The sequence below is a fragment of the Pleurodeles waltl genome, chromosome 7 (assembly GCF_031143425.1).
Source record: "Pleurodeles waltl isolate 20211129_DDA chromosome 7, aPleWal1.hap1.20221129, whole genome shotgun sequence".
NCBI classification, from domain to species: Eukaryota; Metazoa; Chordata; class Amphibia; order Caudata; family Salamandridae; genus Pleurodeles; species Pleurodeles waltl.
The window spans coordinates 1,257,194,559-1,257,216,429 of NC_090446.1; the positions used below are offsets into that span (position 1 = coordinate 1,257,194,559).

Sequence of the window (21,871 nt, forward strand, 5' to 3'; positions counted from 1 at the left end):
TGAAAGTTCGACAAAAATCTGGTGTTCGGGCATCCAACCCTGTAGCTGGAAGAGGACTTGTCTGCAAAATATCATCTGTGTGTTATCAATAATGCAATTATTTCATATAATTTGCAGGGAGGCAAAGTCTCGCTTGTGCTCAACAACTAGGCCATGGGCGAGCCACATGAAAAAAACAGGATCTGCAAGGACTACAGCACATGTTGTGCCACCCTGAGTGGGACAAAATAAAACATGTCTGCCAGTCTGCCACTGCAGACCGGTAGGGCAGTTTAAAAACTGCTAACTTGGCTCTGCATTTAAGGGAATGGCAAAGCCCAAAACTCCATTTTTAATCGATACAGGCCTAATGAGTCCTAAGGTAGGGTGCTGTATATTATCACAGGCTCTAGATTGCTGAGCTCAATTGAAAATCCAGGCCTTGAATCTCTTCCTGAAGTCTGCCAACAAGGGTGATGTTTGGAGGTGGAGGAGGAGGCCATTCCAGGACTTGGATGCGAGGTAGCAAAAGGAATGACCTCCACTGTGGCTTTGGCAGATGCTCAGGGTCTGTGCGAGGGCGAAGGAGGTTCTGGATGTTTGGTGGAAGTTCAGGCGGTGGTTCATGTATGCCGGTCCTTGGTCATGAAGTGTTTTGTGTTGTGTGTCAATATCCTGAATTGGCATCTTTTTTCAATGGGCAGCCACTGGAGGTTCCTAAGGTGTGTGAGTTCGGGACCATCTTGAGTCTTCTCATGAGTTCAGTGGTGGTCCGTGCATACAGTGTGTTGCAGTAGTCCAACCGGATGGTGATTAGGGCTTCAGTGATGGTGTTTCTTGTGCCGATGGGGAGCCATTTGAAGATTCTTCGAAGCATGAGGAGAGTGTGGAAGTAGGTGGCAGAGACTGAATTGATCTGTTGTTTCATGGTAAATGTGCAGTCCAGGATGATGCTGAGATTGTGGGTGTGGTCTGTCAATGTGGGCGTAGGTCCTAGTTTGGTAGGCCCCCAGGTGTCCTTCCAAGGGGATGCATTGTTGTCTAAGATCAACACTTCTGTCTTGTCAATGTTGAGGTTTGGACAGTTGGCCTTCATCCAGTCGGCGACATGTTTCATGCTGTTATGAAAGTTGCTCTTCAGGGTGGTGGGTTCTGTTGAGAGTGAGAGGATGAGGTGGGTAACGTTGGAGTAAGATATAACATTGAGATTGTGGGTTCTGATGATGTCAGCTAGAGGTGTCATGTAGGTTTGAAGAGGGTGGGGTTAAGGGATGAATCTTGATGGATGCCGCAGATGATGCTCTTGGGTCCCGGGGTGAAGGGAGGTAAGCGGATCCTCTGAGTTTGTTCTGTGAGGAACAAAGCAATCCAGCTGAGTGCGTCTCCCTGTATCCCAATGTGGTGCAGTCTCTTCTTGATGAGTGTGTGGTGTGATATGGTGTTAAACATGGTGGAGTGGTTGAGGAAGATCAGGGCTGCCGATTCTCCTCTGTTGAGTAGGATGTGGATGTTATCAGTGGCAGTGATCAGGATGGACTTTGTGCTGTGGTTGGTGCATAAACCGGATTGGGAGGCATCTAGCAGGTTGTTTCTTTCAAGGTATTTTGTGGGCTGCTGGTTGATGGCTTTCTCGAGGACTTTGACGAGCGAGATGGAATGGTAGTTCTGGAGTTCACTTGGGTTGGCAGAGGGTTTCTTGAGGAGACGTCTGACTTCTGCATGTTTCCATGCATCTGGAAAGGGGGTTGTAACGATTGATGTGTTGAGGATGGTCGTGAGTTGGCAGCTGATATTTGTGTTTCCTAGGTTAAAGGGGCGGTGGGTACAGGGGGCCATGGCTGCTCCCGAGTGGATGGAGATCATGATGGCTGTGGTGTTCTGTCTGGTGATCTGTTCCCATGCGGTGAGTGGCTGGTTGGGAGAGGCATCCGTTGGGGTGAGGAGGATGTGGAGGTTTTGCGTTGGAGATTGAATTTCCTGTAGATGGTGGATATTTTGTTGTGAAAATGGCTGTTCAAAAAAAGTGGAAAATGTACTTTTACATGTTGCAGCAGTAAAAACCCTAAAATGTCATTTTTACTGTGGAAAGGATAGTAGCCCCATTGGTCAATACAGGGTTACAGACTGACAACCCAACCCTGCTAACTTCTCAATGGGACTACTAATGTTGGTACTGTTTTGTGTCAAAAGAATGAGTACAGTAAATCCAATTTAATGGTTACATCGAAGTTGATGTCACTGGTGGGTAAAGGGCAACTTTAGAAGTTGCAACTTCATTCCAAGATTTCCAGTGCCCGTTTACTGAAGTACACCTGACTTGCCCTGCCGACAGCTTTCTGCGCTCTTGGGGAGGTGTGCTAACAACACCCAGGAAACGACACAAGAAGGGCCTGCATGCAAGAGAGGTGTTACCTCCCTTCTGCTGGAAGCCACACAGGTGTTAGCCCAAAAGGTGAGCTTTAGAGGAGAAGCTGCCTTTGAAGGAGAAATGGGTAACACTTGGCAGAGGTGCTACTCATTTGTTTAGGCAGCCAAGATGGCACTAGAGAAAGGAGAGGAGAAGCAGTTGTCAAACTGTTTTTTCCAGGGCCTTGTAGTCCATTGGTAGCCACAACTCTGGGGGTGGGCTAGGGAGCTCCAAGTGTCAAGATAGAGGTCTCACCATGTGTTAGAGTGGGCATAGTGGTACATCCTTGGATAGACAGAGGCCACACTTCCCAGGAAGTGGTCATCAGGAGGGAGGAAACCTGGTAGTCCATTGCCTACCATCCGCATCCTACCTTGAGGGCCTTTACTGAAGATAAATAGGGCACCCCTAGCACCAGAACTCAGATCCCAACCAACTTGAAAAAAGGTCCAAAGAAGAACAGCCCTGCTGCACCTAGGAAACAGCAAAGAGAAGCTGCACTATCGAAGAATGCACCTATTGCACCTGGTGGCTTTTGAAGAGAGGGACTCTGCCTGTCATGGTCTCCTCGGGGGGGAGAGTTGTCTCCAGAGCTCAGCTAAGCCAACAGAACTCCAAGGGCCAGCTGACTGTCCTCCTGTTCTCAGCACAAGGACACACCAGCTGAAGAAGTATGCTGGGGCAAGTTGGTAGCCCAAAGTCTTCAAGCTGTTACCACTGCCGCCATGCACTACTGAGTACCAAGACCTGCTGCACAGAGTTGCACCCAAGTCCACTGATTCCAGAAGTGCTGTCAGAGAGTTGCTGGGATCCTCTAAAGGAAAGCTATCAACCTAGGGATTATTGCCCAGTGACTGCAACAATGCAACTGGTAGTCCAGTGGCAACTGGACTTCCATCAGTCTGGAGGACTTCATGGAATTTTGACCCTGAAACTAGGACCCCGTCACCATCTTTCTGGACTAAAAACAATCCCTGCAGGAAGATCCCCCTTGACCACGTCACATTCACAGCACCCAATGAGCATCTTCAGCATCCTTCATCCTTTGCATTAGGGCCACTCCATAGGAATCCATTGCAACGCAGATAAAGTGTTTGGAACTGTTGAAGGACTGCTTCTCCTGTGAAGACAATCATTCTAGAGGACGTTGCTGGTCCCCTTGACTAGCTCTCTGCCAGAGTTGGTCACCCCAAGAACCTCTAATCAACTGCATTGACACTTGCCTAAGTTTTCCTTAAAAAGTTTGTGTCCAATTTCTTGCCTTTGCCAAGGCTTGTTCGTGGTTGAGTGAAATTGAAGTGATTTAATATTGCTTGTAAAATCTATATCTACAGAATCCTCCAGTGGATCGTTTTCATTCTAGTCTCTAAATTCTTATAAAAATACAACATATTTTTATAAATTGGTGTCGGATTTCTTGAGCGTTGCGTCAATTTCTTCTTCAATTGTTTTGATGCTGTTTCAATGCTTAACACTTGTTCCTATGTGTAAACCTTGCTGCTCAGTGCCACAGCTACCCTGGGTTGAGCTGAGAGTTTTTCCAGGCAAAACCTACTGGACCCAAAGGTAAGGTAAGGTAAGTGTATTTCACGGTGAGGTTGTATAACCACACCAAATAATACACCCTATTTCCTCACATTAAGTACCATGGTGAATTGTTAAAATAGTTATTTTAACCAAAGTAAAAGTCTGGTTCATATATAAGATACTCATGCATGACATGATGACTTTCTTCCTCAGGCAGGAAAAGCTCTTACACTATTGTGCTTGAGGTCAGAAGGTTTTACTTGCTGGTTCTTACTTTAGAAAAACGATAATCTGAGATAGCACCTTATCAATGCTGCATTCAACCTTTCACTTACCCGTTGATGATTGCATAAGGCAACAAACGGCCCCTAAAGAAGTGATGGAGTGTTGGATAACTGTAGAAATACATCTAATATAATATTGTTTCCTGACAGTCTCCACTGTACAGGTAGCAGAGTAGGCCTCCCTCTGTACTTTCTATGGACTCCTGGCTGGTCCTTCCACTAGTCTATCAGGCCTTGTTACCTCGTTGAAGAAGGAGGGGGTAGCAAAGAGAGTGGTTGTGAGCACACTGAATACAGTCCTTTTGCACTCCTTTAGTTCTCTTTATGGTCATATTTCTCTTTATTTCGAAGCCTGGTTTATCACCTTTAGAATTTCACCTGATATTCTCTGGCCAAGACTTGCTGACCTACTCACTAAGGGCCAGATTTACAAGGCCCTAGAGCATCTTTGTGCCACATTAGCATCCGTTTTTTATGCTGTGGCTCAAGGAGGCACTTTTCGCTGTGCCATATTTACAAAGTGGCACAATGCATGCATTGCTTCACTTTGAGACCCCTTGTGCCACATTATGCCTACATCAGACATAATGTATGCAAGGGGCCTGCAAAAATGACGCAGTAAAATCTACAAGATTTCATTGCACCATTTTTGGCATCATCAATTTTAATGCCTGCTCAGAACAGGTGTTAAAATTACGCACCCATTGAAATCAATGGGCCTCCTTGCACTTTGCTACACTAGTGTCAAAGTTGTTGACGCTAGTGTAGCAAAGCGCCACAATAACGTCACAAATGTTGAAGCTGTTGTTCTAATGACAGCCATGGTTTGCTGTATTATAAATAGGGCACACACATGGGGCCGTATTTATACTCTGGTTGCGCCGAATTTGCGTCGTTTTTTTCGACGCAAATTCGACGCTAAACTAACGCCAACTAACGCCATATTTATACTATGGCGTTAGACGCTTCGGGCGCCAAAGTGCCCGGAGTGTGCGTCATTTTTTAGCGTGAACCCCTTCCTTGCGTTAATGATATGCAAGGGAGGCGTTCCCGTCTTAAAAAATGACTCCCAGGCCTTTACGTGGTATTTATACTCCCGGGCAAAAATGACGCCCGGGAGTGGGCGTGGCCAAAAACGGCGCATTTGCGCCGCTTTTTAACGCCTGGGTCAGGCATGGCGTTAAGGGACAAGTGGGCTCAAAATGAGCCCAGAGTGCCCTCCCCTGCCCCCAGGGACCCCCCCTGCCCCCCTTGCCCACCCCAGGAGGACACCCAAGGACGGAGGGACCCATCCCATGGACATTAAGGTAAGTTCAGGTAAGTATTTTTTTTTTTTTTTTTTTTGGCATAGGGGGGCCTGATTTGTGCCCCCCTACATGCCACTATGCCCAATGACCATGCCCAGGGGACAGAAGTCCCCTGGGCATGGCCATTGGGCAAGGGGGCATGACTCCTATCTTTACAATGATAGGAGTCATGTTGATGGGGGATGGGCGTCGAAAAAAAATGGCGCAAGTCGGGTTACGACGATTTTTTCTACGTAACCTGACTTGCCCCATTTTAAGACGCCCATACGCCATTTTCCCCCTACGCCGGCGCTGTCTGGTGTACGTGGTTTTTTTCCACGCAAACCAGGCAGCGCCGGTCTGCTTGCGCCGGCTAACGCCATTCCATAAATACGGCGCCCGCATGGCGCTTCAGAATGGCGTTAGACGGCGCTAAATTTTTTGACGCTAAACTGCGTTAGCGCAGTTTAGCGTCAAAAAGTATAAATATGGCCCATGGTGTCATTAGATGGGGCAAGGGCGACGCAAAAAAAAGTGCTGCATCAGTACTGATGCTTTACTTTCTTGTAAATCTGACCTCAAGTGTCTTATAGTCCTCATGATCTAGCAGTGTATTCCAAATATCACACTATAATTCAAACAACCGTCTCTTTCATAAGTACCCCCAGAATATTACACTTAATGAACGCCTAGGGAAACATTTTAGGAAATGCAAATAAAAAAACTAAGTCAGCCTGCACACCTGTGTTTTCATTTTACAGTAGTTGAATCAACATAAATCCTTACATGTTGGTGGGCCTTGTCTGAGACTAATCTATAATTTCATCAAGTGTGGGCCGTATGTGTTACGATTAGTTTCTCCAAGCAATCATCAGTGCATGTGTGCAAACAAATCTCTGCTAGTTATAGTAACATCGTTGTTCTGGTGAAAATATTCATGCTGTTACTGTGCTTTTGTATCTTCAGGTGTCTTATGGCTTTCGATTGTGGCAGAGTTAATTTATATAATGTTACTTCTCGCTGGAGTTAGTCTCATGTCGATTGAAGTTTGTCACTACACCACGTTTATCGATGGGTTAAAGCTGAATGCGTTTGCAGCAATAGTGACCGTCCTATCAGGTAAATGTGCAATCTCCTTCTGTTTTGTAACTACTCCTTGAGTGATCTGGTTGACACTTCATAGGGCCATTCAATCGTGTGAGTGCGTAAGTTTTTCTCTTGCGAACCTAGCCCGTTTCTTGCGGATTCTGTTAGTACTGCCTGAAGTTCGCAAAATGTTCTGCCTTTGGTTTTCAAATTAATATCTTGGCTCTCGCACCTATTTTAGGTTGTTTTGATCAAATAATATCCACATAGTTTTAAAGTCGCAAGAAACTGTTTTAACGTTAATATGCGAGAAAAAGATGAGCATTCATCTTTTGCTGAAAATAGTAAAATAGAGAAAAGATTATCAGTATGAACTATGAGTAATCGGGAATTATTCAAAATGTTATTCTAAAAAAACTTTGTACAACCACTATTCAATAGCACAGTCACGCATGTCAGTGACTCGTTCTTGTTAGCAAATGTTAATAGTCAGATGTTCGTATGTCACTTCCTCCTTCCACGAGCAGAAAGTGTACTGCCTTTGTGTGCTGTGCTGTCTTTTATGCACCTCCGCATGTGCTAGCATGATTGCAAATCTGCAGTTTTTTGGTAAATGGACACTGGCATGTGTCTGACGATCTGTGAGAGGGTGCCACAAAGTGCAAATTGGAGATGTGGGACAATTTAATAATCTAAAGCCAGGATCTTAGTTCTGGCTCTCTAATTTGACTAGATCGTGAAACCTTTGGAAACTTAGCTCTTCATTACGAGTTTGGCAGGGGGTTGAGGCCCCCCGCCAAACTCGTCCCGTGTCAGGCCACCTGTACGGCCTGAACACTGCATGCCCTATAAAGAGTTCAGTGCAGGGCCGGCTGGCAGAAACAGCGTTTCCGCTCGCCGGCCCAGCAGTGAACAGAGCATTAACATTAGGAGCCGGCGCCAATACAGCGGTGCGGCAGATGCAGCAGCACCCATCGCTCATTCCACTGCCTGTAATTTGGCAGGGGAACGCACAATGGGGATGTCCATGGGGACCCCTTCACTGCCCATGGCAAGGGCAAGCAGGGGCACCCAGCACCCCCTTTCTGCCAGCCTTTGCATGGCGGGGCTACCGCCATGCAAAGGCTTGAGGAAAGGGGACTCATAATCCCCAGGGTAGCACTGCAAGCAGCGCTGCCCTGGAGGATTACAACCACCAAGACAGGCCGTCAGCTGGCAGCAACCTGTCTGTGTCGGTGGTCCGACTGCCACCGCCATAATATTGTGGTTGGACCGCCACTTTGATGGAGGCCCGACCGTGACCCTGGCAGTCTGGTGACCTCCAGGGTCATAATGAGGCCCATAGTGTGGCTTCCTGTGTTTATCGTTTGTTAACTTGGGGGTCTTTAGAGACAGATTAACCATCAAGAGGCACTATATGAAAAGAAAAGACAGTGGTTAACGCTGACATGTTGTAAATATAATTAAAATCCTGCCATAACCACACACACATATAATATTGCGGTGAACTAAGCTTTACTTACCTTACTGGGGAATATGTAGTCATTTAGTAGAAATGTACTTCACAGAGGGTTACCACCTCTCTCTTGGTCAATACAGAAACTTTTTGCAGTCCTGGGCTTTTGTGATAATGTAGTCTGGGTGTTTGCTTCCATTGAACTAAATAGACTAATACACTCAAAATCAATAATTTGTAGGTGAAAAGTTCAGGACTGAAGACAGTGTCTGTAATGACCTGCAGTGAAGTGGTCACTCTAATGTCCCGTATGATATTTTAGGAAGGAGGTTTATGTGAGAAATGAAAAACTTCATGCAATAACAAACCTCCAGAGTACCTGGCCCCCTTTCTTGCAGAACCCGTGAAGTATAAGTTAATTAAGCACTCACCTAGAAATTAGGAATTTATCCTCTACTCTGAACACAAATATTATGGCATTAAAAACGTTTTTCCTTTAAGAGTGATAGCTTAAAAGATAAATGTGTGTGACTAGCCAAATCTAGCTCGACTGCAGCCCACAGTTACACTAAAATACAATTTTACTACAATTCACTAGTTTCCAGTTGAAAATATATTTACACTTTTTTGTTCCTACACATATTTTATTTCCACAGGACTTTTTGGAATGGTGGCACACATGATGTACACAACTGTATTTCAAATGACGGTGAATCTCGGCCCAGAGGACTGGAAGCCACAGACGTGGGATTACGGGTGGTCCTACTGGTGAGCAGCTCATAAATATCTGAATAGAAAAGAAGTATTCCAAACATGGTCATCTGCAGCCCACACACACAAACATTCCCCCATGCTTACATACATCACAAGCATTTCAAGAATACTGTATAATAATTTGCACAACGAATATAGCCAACTAGATTTTCAATATAACCAGGTAACTAAACATTACCCCATGCTCAATGTCTACATACCAATGAAACATTGCCATATGATCATCCACACTCCAAACATTGTTCCATGATTATCAACTAACCTAGCAACTAAACATTCCTCCCATGATCATGTATATTACAACCATGGTGACATGACCATCTACATACTACACATTGTCCCATCCACCTACACGTAAACTAATCATTGCCCACGTCATGTACATCAAACATTTATCCAGTGATCGTCTAAGCACCAAACAACCTACCATTGCCCACAATTGTATTTGTATTGTATTTAATATATATAAAGTGCTTTCCGGCCTTGGCATCAAAGCGCTGGAGTGAAAGCAATAAGTGTTCAAAAGCAGGAGGAGGTGAGAAGACAGAAGATTATCGAGGAAAAAGCCACATTTTTACCAACCTCCTGAAAATCAGGAAATTGTGCTCCTTCCTTATGTCAAAAGGAAGCGAGTTCCAGTGCCTAGCCGCAGCAACTGTGAACGCCTTCTCTCCCCATCTAGCCCTGCAAGTATGACAGACTTGAATCAGATGAGCATCTTTTGATCTGAGTTGCTGACTTGGCCTGTACCAGCGTAGCCTAGAAGCTAGGTAATCTGCTCCTCCTCCATATACAAACTTGAACGTTAAACATAGAGTTTTAAATATAATCCGCTTCGCAACCAGAAGCCAGTGCAATAATTTCAGGCTATTGCTGGCAGAGGCCGAGCGAGGGAGATCTAAAATCAAACGGGCCGCTTTATTTTGAATCAGTTGGAGCTTTCTCAGTGACATTTTATCCAGATCAAGCAGCATAGAGTTACAGTAGTCAAGTCTGGACATCACCAAAGCCATAATGACCGCAACTCTCTCCTCCAACTGCAAGTAAGGAAGAATTTTCTTCAAAGTTTTTAAAATCCAATAACTTGTTTTGACCATGGAGTTTACTTGAGGCTTGAAACATAGACAGTTATCGAAGATGACTCCCAGGTTTCTGGTGGCAGTAATAGGAGTGGGAAGCTCACCACACTCTGGGGGCCACCATCGGGGATTTCACAGCTCATTACTAGAGCCGAAAAGCATAATTTCTGTTTTGTCACCTTTAAGCTTTAGCCAATTCTGACCAATCCAACGATTAATCTCACGCATACAATTCCAGACCCGATCTGCCACTTCCTCCCAGTTTTTTCTAGAAACAGGGATGATGAATTGGGTATCACGATCAAGTGCAACCCATAGAACATGCCTATTACTATGCATCGAGAATCAAGAAATAAAGCACGATCTATAAAAATGAAAATAAGTTATATTTCTCAAAAACACCTAATACATTCTCTTAAGCATACTTAGAAAAAACTGTCAAAAGATGGTAGCAGGTTTTGCAGCTTTCAAAAATAGCATTCTGCTATAAGGCATGCCATGTTATACAGATAAGTCACTCATTTTATAATATTGTGAACTTGTTGTATATATGTTCTTGAGGCTATCACTGGACAGATATATTACTGCATTAAGGCATTCAGTATTTCCTTCGAATTTAAGTAGAAAAAGCTTTTCATTGTAACACTCCCTTGTCTTTGCTGCTGATGGGTTCTTAAAAATTCCACTCAACTTCGTACTATCAGGGGTACTGTTTTTACAGTCCTGGTGTTCGATTACCAAGCTAATGCATTTTGGAAGCTGTATTCCTAGTTCACATCAACTAAACCAACCAACCAACAAACTAAACCACACAAAAATAACAGCTACTGTCCGCCCTGAAGAGGAAAGGGGCCATGTCCACTCACATTTTGTCTAACAAGAAGTATATCTGACAGGCTGCGGAAAGGTCGGCCTGACAGACACTCTTCTTGTTCAGCTTAGGCAGCCAGGAGCTAGACATGCTCTAAATGTGGAGGCTCCTGCCTTCCTGAGCTGCACTCTGTTGAGCATATGATGTCATACCTCCTGTGGGCATAACCACTTCAGTCTAGCAAAACACATTGAGGTCCTCCACCTGAGATGATTTCCTCAGACCTGGGCACTTCAGGTTTAAGTCCTAAAGTGCCCAGTGCCGAGTGTCAATCAGTGACACCACATCACAGAGTAAGGTGGGATCAGCAACTCTCAATGGCACCATCCCCCTCTGTGATGAGGTAGGGACTTCTGCCTTCTCTCATTGGTTGATCTAAGGTCAGCCAGTGAGAGAAGGTAGCAATCTCAACCCTACTGGGATGTCGGAGGCAGAGCTTCAGTAGGTAAGTGTGATTGCTTTTAATGTTTGTTGTGTGTATGTCTGAATATTTAGAAGTGAGTGCTGTAAATGGATTTGTGTGCATGTGTATGTGTACGTGAGCATGTGTGGATGCATGGGTGTGAGTGAGTGGGTATGTGTGCATGTGTGTCACATCTGTCCCTCTTCCTGCTAAAATGACTGTCTGCCACTGGTAAAAAATGTTATATAAAGGAAAGCCGAGGACCAGAGTAAGATGTCCCTAATGACATGGAGTCATCTGGTAGCTTTTGCTTTTTTGAGGGCGAGAGACTGAACTGGACAGCATAACCATTGTTACAAGGTACACATTGCATCCTACTATGTAGCCATTGTTTATTTTCTTTTCAGAGTCAGATAAATTGTGTTCATTGTGAGGACATGCTGCAGAAAGTAGGTTACCAATTGCAAAAATGCCAAGCATAAGCACTCTTTATACTCAGAATCCAAGACTTGTAGTTGAACATAGTGGCAGGGTAATGGAAATGGCTGCCAAACATTGAGCATATTGGCAAAGTAATGGAAATAGGTACCAAACATTGAGCATAGCAGCAGAGTAATGGAAATAGGTGCTTTTGAGAAACTCTGTTGTTGCTTGACTGGGATGTGAGCCCTGTTCAAGCAGCAACAACTATCCTTGTGAGGGTGAAGCTCAAGCAAACCCTAAATTAACCTGTGCTCAATCCTCTGATAGCTTGGCACAGAGAAGTCAGGCCTAACTTAGAGGCAATGTCTAAAGCATTTGTGAAACACTTCAAACAGTAATAAAGTGACAAACATCATACAAAAAGGATAGCAATCCAAATTACAGATATAGAGTTATGTTTTTTTAAATATAGCAAGACTAAATAACAAAACATCCTTTCAGTAGAACCGGAGTTATGAAGGTTTAAATAATTCAGTTAAATCAGTGCCAAAAAGCACAAAGCACCAACTGTGAAAATCTGGTCACAATAGACTGAGACAAAGTCACAAGTTCAGGCCACCTGCGATGGAGCCTGAGCCAGCCACAGGGATCCAGTTAGGCCCACTGAACATGATGCTTTAACTTCTGGTTTGTGGAGCATTGTGAGCCTCTGTATCAAAGATGTGTTGCACAGCGAAAGAGGTGTGTTCGTTCTAAGGTGCAGTGAGGGTGCCGTGTGAGGTCCTGCATCATTGTCAAGGATCCTGTTGAAGAGGTCTTGTGATGAGAAGTCTGACATTGAGGATGCTGCACACAGTCCGGGCGATACAGCAGTTCCACCGAGTAGCAAAGCTGCAATACGGATTCCGGCATCATTGTCGAGACTGCCATTGACAAGAGATGTGAGGGCCTGCACTGAGAATACAGAGCACAGCGGCCGTTCCAATGAGATGTCAGCCTGGAATGCGGGTCTTTGTGTTGGTACTAATCCATGCAGCAGCAGTGATGCATCTGTTCTGCTCAGGGTTGCGCTGTGCATCAGAGTAGATGCACCAGTTCCACTGGAACCACAAAGGCTGGCAAAGCTCATTAGGTCCATTTCCAAGAATCCAGGACTGTGGTGACACCACTTGCCAGGGTCGACTCACTGCTGGAAGAGTCCAGGTGCTGGTTTCAAGGTTGTTGGAGCCTTCTATCCCTGATGCTCTACCTCTTAGCGTCACATAGCACTTGGAGTCACTTTGGGGTCCTGGGTTCAACAGATGCAGGTCCAGATCTTTTTACCCAGGGAGGTAGGCAGCATGCAGCAGGTCAGCACAGCAGGGAGCAGTCCTTCAGAGCATCAGTCCAGCATAGTGGCAGTCTTTTCGGCAGCACAGCAGTCCTTCTTCTTGGTGCATTCAAAGGTCCAGAAATGTATTGTAGAGTTGATGTCTGAGCTCCAATACTTATACCCAATTGTGCCTTTGAAGTGGGGAGAAGCTTCTAGAAGCATGTCTTTGAGGTATACAGTTATCCTGCCTTCATAGCCTTGTCATCAGTCTATTTACAGTGGGTATGCAGGCCTTTGAGTGGAGACAGGACACAGCCTAATCATGTGTAGGTGGGACTGGGCCCAGCTTTCCCTTCCATGCCACAAGGGATGGCCTATCCAGGCACACCTAAGCTCCCTGTTGTGTGTGGCTGCATAGGAGGAAAACACAAAGCCCAACTGTCAACTACTCCCAGTCATGTGACCCAGAGACAGGCTGCAGGCACCAAATGGCTAAGACAGGAAAACGCCAACTTTCTAAAAGTTGAATTTTCAGAATTGCAATTTAAAATCCACCTTCACCATAAGTTAGGATTTTTCATCACAATTTCATCATACACCAACCATGATCTGGTTACCTGCTCCTATTCGGATTTTTATAGCTTAATAAATGTAATAAGGTAACTCTCATGCTATTCTACATGAGAGATAAGCCGTACAGTAGTGAAAAACACATTTAAGAGGTTTCACTACCTGGGCATGTAAACTTCATAGTAGACATCCAACTTTCTAAAGACAGTGCACTTTGCCATCCAGGGCCTACCATAGGGGGTGACTTAAGGGTATTAAAAAGGAAGGAGTGACCCTGGCAAAAGTTTGTTTTTCTGCAAGGGCAAAACTGCCCACACAGACAGAAATGGAAGTCCTGAGACATTTTCAAAGAGCTGCTTAAATGGGGGGCACAATCAATGGTTCAGGCCCACTAATAGCATTTAATTTACAGGTCCTGGGTTCAGATAGTGCCACTTTGCTAGGGATGTACAAATTAATTACATATGTCACTTGGGTATATGACAATTCTATCATGTTTTAAGGAGACAGCACAGGCACTCTAGTACTGATTAGCAAGGGTAAAGTGTGCAGAGTCCTTAGGCCAACGGAAATGAAGTCAGCAAAACAAGAAGTCTGAAGGCAAAAGAGTTATGGAAATACCATGCCAGGATGCATGGTCTAACACTAGTCCCTCCAAGCTGAAAGTGGGAAGAACTACCCAACCCTTTGGGAGTTCTCTTTACTAAGGTGGAAAAACCTGAAGAGACCATAAGTATTGGCATGGTCCATTTCAGGATGGAGTTGTACCTTAAAGTCCATTCCATGTATGAAGATGGACAACCGCAACATTCTGGTATTCTCTCCCCTCCCTCATCTATGTGGTCTGTCTGAACCTGGAAGTGAGCACCAAATAGGTATGGTCTCAGCTTTTTCAGCGCTCAGACCACTGCAAAGGCTTCCCTCTCTATTACACACCACCTCTGTTCCCAGGGAAGTAACCTCCTACCAATGAAGACTAGGGGTTGATCCTGGATCTCTTTATTTAGCTGTGAGAAAATTACCCCATGCCACGCTCAGAGGTGTCCACCTGGACAATGTATTCCTGGAGAAGTCAGGGACCCTGAGCATGGGTGCTGTGCACATGGCCCCCTTCAGGGTATCAAAAGCATTCTGGCATGCCTCCTTCCGGATCACCTGTTTGGGCTGCTTCTTACAAGTCAGTTCTGTTACGGGAGCAACAATAGTGCCATACACCTTGGCAAATATCCTGTAACAGCCACTGAGGCCGAAGAAGGCTCTTACCTCTGTCTGGGTCTTGGGGGGTTACCAAGTCAGGATGGTGTGGATTTTGGCCTTGAGGGGCTGCACCTTCCCTCCTACAACCTGGTGTTGGGAGTAGACCTGTAGACCAGTGAACTATGCCCTATCTGGCACTTACTGGCCTGATAGTCAGGCCTGCCCTCAGCAGATCCTGAAACACTTCCCTAAGGTGGCACTGGTGGTCCTCCCAGCTACAGCTGAAGACAGTAATGTCTTCTAGACATGTGGCACTGTTTTTTTTCCAACCCAGCCAGGACCTGGGTAACTAACATCTGGAAGGTGACAGAGGAGTTCTTCAACCCTAAGAACATTACCTGGAACTGGAAGTGCCATTCTCGCTCACAGAATGCAGACCTCTTTTTGGCTCCCACAGTCAAGGCAATCTGCCAGTACCCCAGCATTAAGTCAAACAAGTTGAGGAACTCAGCAGCTGCCAACCGATTGATGAGCTCATCAGCTCTGGGCATTACAGCCAAAAATAGAGAGAACATCAACCAAATGACAACGTTCTAGCTCTGATGTTTGTGGTAGCTTTTGGGGGACACCAATTTCAAAAACCGAATGATTATGCTCTCTTTGATGTAAAAAATAATTACGGATATAGCCAACCTGAAATCCCAGCCCTTCTTCAATGAATTCGCTGTTGACGGTAAATAAAGAAGCTTCTATCATGTTTCCAAATTCTGTTGTGACAATAATATGAAAATAATATGCCAAATACATTGCCTTTTTGTTGCGGCATCTTTAAACGTCCAGTCAGCAAGTGCAGGGCTTGTGGCTATCAAGGACTATGTTCATAATGAAGCATGTCCTTCGTGCCCTTGTTTTTGTCCTTTCGTGCTCTTTAGCAATGTGAACATTACTTCACATGGAGATGCAACATAACCGCGTGAATATAAAACACAGTCCTTGGGGATTATGCATGCCCTAGGAGGGGCCATAGGCTTGAGAGTAACAGAAGCAGTAAAAAATTAAGATTCAAATAAAAAAGAAGCAGTTTTAAATAACCTAGATTCTGTGAGCGATGAATACGTGAAAAGTGTCATTAATTTTGGTATTGTTTTTTGTAACTGAATAAACACTAAAATATGGAAAAGGTTTGTCAAGGTTTTATAAATTACAACGAGGAATCACCTAATTATACTGTATATGTAGTGTTAAAAATAGGCGGATGAATGAAAAGCAAATAGAAGTAATATAATTAAAAAATAATCAAATGTAAAATAATTTGTTAATCATTACAATTGTAATTCTGAAAGCAGAAATGTGTAGTAATCTTAAAGCTAGGGAGATACACTCACCTTTTTTCAGCATTCAAAAATTGACTGATCACATCCCATAGGGCGACAACAATTGTATGAATGGTCATATGAGAATTGTTACATTCTGCAGTAAAATGTATCATTTACTTTATTTTTTTATATAAACAACGGATACGATTCAATCGTCATTCATAATGAATATATGGGTTGCCAAGGCGGTTGCCATAGGGAGTTTGAGTTTTCAGTTCTGTGGTGATAGATGTTCCATGAGGAATAAGACTTCGAGATCTTTTCCCACAACAAAATAGGAAGGTGTGGGGAATATGACATTGCAAAGTTTGCAAATCTGACACTTTGCAACTGCAACAAAGTGGGTTATTGCTTGTTAAGGTAAATCAATCAATCAGGATTTATAAAGCGCGGCTAATGACCCGATAGGATATCCAGGCGCTTGCAGGCCCCGAAGGCTTATTTGAACAGCCTTGTCTTGAGGGCCATTCAGAATTCCAGAAGTGAGGTGACAGTCAAGAGGTGCATGGTGAGGCTGTTGCAGGTTTTTGGTGTGATGTGAGAGAAGGAGCATCCCCCACATCTGCTTCGGTAGATGCAGGGAGTATGGGTAAGTGAAAGGGAGACAGAGCGTAGTCTTCTCAAGGATTGGTGAAAGTTCAGGTGGTGGATAATGTACGCGGGTCCATGGTTGTGTAGAGCCTTGTGTGCGTGGGTCAGCAGCTTGAATTGGCATCTCCTCTGTATGAGGGCCACTGGAGTTGCCTGAGGAGGGGTCTGATGTGGGTTCGTTGGGGAAGGCCAAGGATAAGTCTGGCCGCAGCATTCTGTATGGTCTAAAGTCTCAGTAGGAGATTTGTGGTGATTCCTATGTAGAGGGCTTTGGCGTAGTCCAGTTGGCTGGTGATGAAGGCCTGTGTCACAGTGCGTCTCGCATGTAGGGGTAGCCACTTGAAGATTTTATGTAGCATGTACAAAGTGAGAAAGCAGACAGAGGAGATGGAGTTGATCTGTGATTTCATGGTGAGCTTGTTGTCAATGATGATTCCGAGGTTTTGGGCGAGGTCGGAGTGAATGGGTGCGTGTCTTAAGTCTGATGGCCACCAGGTGTGTTGCCGCTGTTGCCATGATCAGTACTTCTCTCTTGTCTGTGTTCACCTGATAGGCAGTTGTTCTTCATCCAGTCAGTGACCATGACATGCATCTGTAGAAGTTCCTTCAGGTGGTCGAGGGGTCATCGTGAGTGAGAGGATGAGTTGGGTGTCGAAAGCGTAGGAAATGATGTTGAGACCGTGGAATCTGAGGATACTGGTCAGATATTGGGCAGTGGGGTCATAGATGCACTGAAGAGCATGGGACTGAGGGATGAGACCTGGGGGACACTGGAAGTGATCTCCTTGGATTCGGAGGTGAAAGGTAGACGGTGGGTGCTTTGGGTTCTTCCGGTGAAGAAGGAGGTAATCCATCTCAGATTGTTCCCTTGGATGCCAATGTGGTGGAATCTTTCGATCAGCATGTGATGGGATATGGTGTTCAAGGCTGCCGAGAGGTCAAGGAGGATCAAAGCTGCTGTTTTTTCCTAGGTCAAGGAGGGTTTGGATGTGCTAGTGGCTAAGTTCAGGGTAATTTTGGCGCTGTGATTGCTGCAGAAGCCAAATTGGGAGGCGTTGAGTAGCTGGTTCTGCTCCAGGTATATCATGAGTTGCTTGTTGATGATTTTTTCCAGTACCTTCGGTGGGAATGGGAGCAGGGAGATTGGCTGATAGTTTTTGGATTCACTGGGGTTGGCGGAGGGTGTTTTTGCAGTGTGTAGGGTCAGGGATGATCTGGGTCAATCCAAGGCTACTCATACCGTTGAGGAGGTGTACAGTGTTGTTGTCATTGGGCTTGTCACTGTGGAAATTGAAGGTGCTGAGGAAGATGTAGTCCTTTGAGTCTAAGGCTAGGGGCACAATCAAGTCTGCATTTGTGTTGCAGAAGCTGGAGCATGGGCCCTGGGGTCAGTATGCATGGGTGCCCCTGAAGGTTGTTTTGTCGTCCTTGTGGAGCTTGAAGTTGAGATGTTCCATGGGGGTGGTGGTGTCGGTGGTGGTGGTGCACTCTAGGGTCTCTTTGTGGATGATGGCTGTTCCTCCTCCCGGCTTGTTGGTTCTGTCATGGTGAGTGATTTTCTATCAATCGGGGATCGTTGTGGAAATGCCTAGGACAGATGTGGGGTTGAGTGAGGTCTCGATGAGGAACACGATGTCAGGTGCGAGAATGGTGATGAGGTCCCATAATTTGGTGGAATACTTGCATAGTGAGCATGTGTTAAGAAGGGAGCATGAAAGTTGGTGTTTTTGTTCAGCTGGTGTCTGAGGTGTATTCAGGGTGAGGCTGGTGTGTGTGCAGTGGCACGTGAAGTGGCATTGAGTGCAGGTGAAAGGTCCTAACGTGGAGCATGGTTGAGCATAGTGGCAGTGTTTGTTGAGGTGTCTGGAGTCGAGGGTGTAGAATTCAGCGATGGTATATCTTCGAGGGGAGGGAGGGCCAAGGTGTTGTGGTGATGAGCACAGCCTAGGCACAGATGGGCTTGCCTTTGGCATGCCAGCAGCACATCCTCCGCATGTATCTGCTGAGTGGTCGCACTGCGGGTTGCATAAAGTAGGGCTGCTGTTGTTGAGAAGAACAGTGAGAGGGAAAATCCAGTCTGGAAAACCCCAGCAGAAAAACTCAGGCAGCTGTGGTGTCACTGGATCAGTGTGGAACAAGCAGGAGCTGGGAGGCACAGGCAAGTGGCAGACTAGGTGTCCAGATGCCTACTGATATAGTCATGCTGCGGCCTTCGTTAAGTAGGTCCCGGGGTCGGCAGGGCTTCTTTGCTGGAAAGAATGGTGAGTGGGAAAACCCGTCAGGAAAACCCAGGCAGTTGCGGTGTCACTGTCTGGAGTAAGCAGAAACTGGAAGCCACAGGCAAGTGGCAGGTTAGGTGTCCAGGTGAACCCCCCGGGCAGTGGTGTGAACACTCCCAGGAGTCAGAACAATGGTCACACCTCCCTCCCTCTCTGCCCGGGAGCCTAGTGAAGTGGCACATCAGGGTGGTGAGCTTCAAAGGGCACACTGCATCTGATATGCAAGCAGGCTGTCCCATGGCGGAGGACAAATCAGATCCCATGCCCCAAGGCACATTTGCACCTGGGCAGGTGGGAAAATTAATTAGTCAGGAGGAGTACCCCCCAGAGAGCTGGCCACACCTCTAGGGTGGGCAGACTGGTCTGTACAACTGAGGAAGACTTCCGCCATTTAAAATGTGGCAAAATATAGGGTTCAGGGTGGAAAAGGTACCACAACTCAACGGATGTGGTCACCTCAGGGGCGGATTAGCTGCTAGGGTAGTAGCCTACACCCCTAACACATCTAAATCTAGGATTTAAGGGGCTCCCCTGACACCACATCTTCAGATCTGAAACAACTTAGGAAGAAAGGACAATTACTACAACAGAAACATGCACTAAAAAAAGATGTGATACCTTGAATCTGTGGCAGCCTTCCTGGAACTGCTTGACGGCAGCTATTCCTGGACCAAAGACTGCTTCCCCCAGCAAGAGGGAAACCTTTGTGAGCCAAAGTCAAGACCAGGCACACTTGGACTAGTGGCACTAGTCCTCTGTCCCACCAAAATCAAAAGGTGAGGCCATCGGGCTCTCAGGTGGATCGCCCAAAAGTGATGGTCCATTGCATTGTAGGAAGTGTAGTCCAGCTTTTCTCCAAGTTACAGCCGGCTACCGTTTTCCACTGGACCTCCAGAAGAGAAGCTAGCTTCTACTCCACCTTACCACTGCCAAGGCTTGTTGGTGACCAGTCTGGTCATCACAACCTTTACTCGACGCCGCAAACTGAGGGCACACTTCAACACCTACATCCAACATCAGCAGTGGCTCGGTTTCCACACTTCACAGTAGTAAATCCAGCAACTGCTGCTCCTGTTCAGCACCAAGTATAGCCAAGCACACCTTTGCACCCAAGACGCCTAAGTTAGGTGGAGTTGGCTGCTTGGTGAATCCTGGTCCAGGGTCCCACACAACCATAACCTCCAGTGGGCTTCCACTAACTCAACCTGCAAGTGACTGCGCATCACAAGTACCATTTTTCAGCTCCCACAGCATCCATGTAGTCGTAGTTGGACTCTTGCTCTAGACAAGACTGCTGGTTTAAAGATGACAGTACTTATGTTTTTAGGCGACTATGCCAGTCCTACCACAAGCCGCCACTGTCGTCCCAATCCTCCCGGTTTACAAGCAGCACCTCACCAGAAACCCAAGTAGGCAAAGGTGATTTGTGGCAGCCTTTACGCATTGGCTCAAGAGTGTGACATCTCAGGTAGTGTTGTGGTTAAACGTAGATTACCCCTTTCTCACATTAACAACATATCTCAATCAAACACAGGCAATGAAGAAGATGCAGTAAAGTTTCAATAGGTTTTCAATAGGTTTTATTTAGCAAAACTGCAATCTGCGATAAATTGCATGGGCTGCAATGATTAGGATAATGAACAGTGCAAGAAACAGAATGGTAGAGACAAGAGTCATTAATACAAAGACCCCAACCATCTTGCAATAACATGAAAAGACATGGAATGTGAAATATGTTCTAAAACCGTAATTTTATGTACCTAATCTCTAATTTAAAAGAGAGCTAGGCGTGTTAAACCTAATCTGCCAATGCCATGTTAATGAGAAGAGCCCCAACCTTTGTTACCTTGGAATGAGGTCTCTAGCTTAGATTCAGTAGGGACACGAAGACTGGGTGAGCGTCAAGGCAATGTGCAGCATCGATAGCAGCAATGGCATCTGGTTGGAATCCCTCTGACTATCTATTTAAGTGAGGAGTATTCATACAGATCTGCTTGGACCCCTGACGTAGGTCTGTTCCCAAACAGTAGTTAAAAAAGCATGCTTGGGACATATAAACAATCCCTCGAAAGCGTGAAGAGGGAAAGTACTTCAAGTGAACACCTACAGTTTGTTTATCTTTGTCGCTTGATATTGATGCCTTAGCGCGTGGCACTGATAACGCAAACTAAAGCATGGGCCTAACTAAAAACAAGGCAGCCATCTAAAAATATTTAATTAAATAAATGTGCTAAAACAGAGCAAGCTAAGTAGGGTAAAAGTCACTAGGTAACGGGGGAACGAGTCTGCAAGCCAAAGGCTAAGCTTACTCCTGTATCCCAATAAAACAAACTAGGATTCACTACAAGCACCAAGGACATCGAGGACACCTTGCATCCGGGTCCCCACAAGCCAGGTAAAATTGGTAGTGATTTTCCCCAGAGACTGCAATGGTAACGTTTGACAGCTTGTAAATGTACTGATTGTATTTTCACTCTAAAATTCATAACTCTGGTTATACATATGGGATTTACTTTGTTTTGATGTCTACATTTATCTAAGAATCTGCTTTAATTTTATATGTTGGTGTTGGGGTTCTTTCAAGTCATCTCAAATACTTATCATTCATGTTGGTGCTCTGAAATGCTTAACACATGTTCCTCAAGCAAAGCCTGACGCATTGTTTTACCAGGACTGAGCTAATGATTCATTATTGTGAATCCAAAGGGTCATCCTTGGTGTATTGTGAGAGTATTACATCCTGAAGTCTAACCAGCATCACTGCATAATACTCCAATTTCCTACACAAGTCTTGAGAGCTCAGGAAAATGTGAAGAAGGCAGGCAATCTAGACCTTTGGTGTGTCAGTCAGAATAATGATTGTCTTGTGGAAATTTCAGAAACTTTACCAAACATAGCAAATGGCCAAGTTTCCTGATTCTGACTCATTCTGTGTGTGAAGATTACACTTTAACTTAGTTTTATTCTTGAA

The 21,871-nt window shown here is 45.3% G+C and overlaps 1 protein-coding gene across 1 annotated transcript in view; it reads left to right on the plus strand.

The window, feature by feature from the left end:
- Nucleotides 1-21,871, plus strand: part of LOC138246144 (germ cell-specific gene 1-like protein) — a 200,746-nt gene that overhangs the window by 149,858 nt on the left and 29,017 nt on the right. The window contains exons 3-4 of the mRNA XM_069200420.1: nucleotides 6,450-6,602; nucleotides 8,682-8,793. Of these exons, the coding sequence (XP_069056521.1) occupies nucleotides 6,450-6,602; nucleotides 8,682-8,793 (265 nt within the window). The remainder of the gene's footprint in view (nucleotides 1-6,449; nucleotides 6,603-8,681; nucleotides 8,794-21,871) is intronic.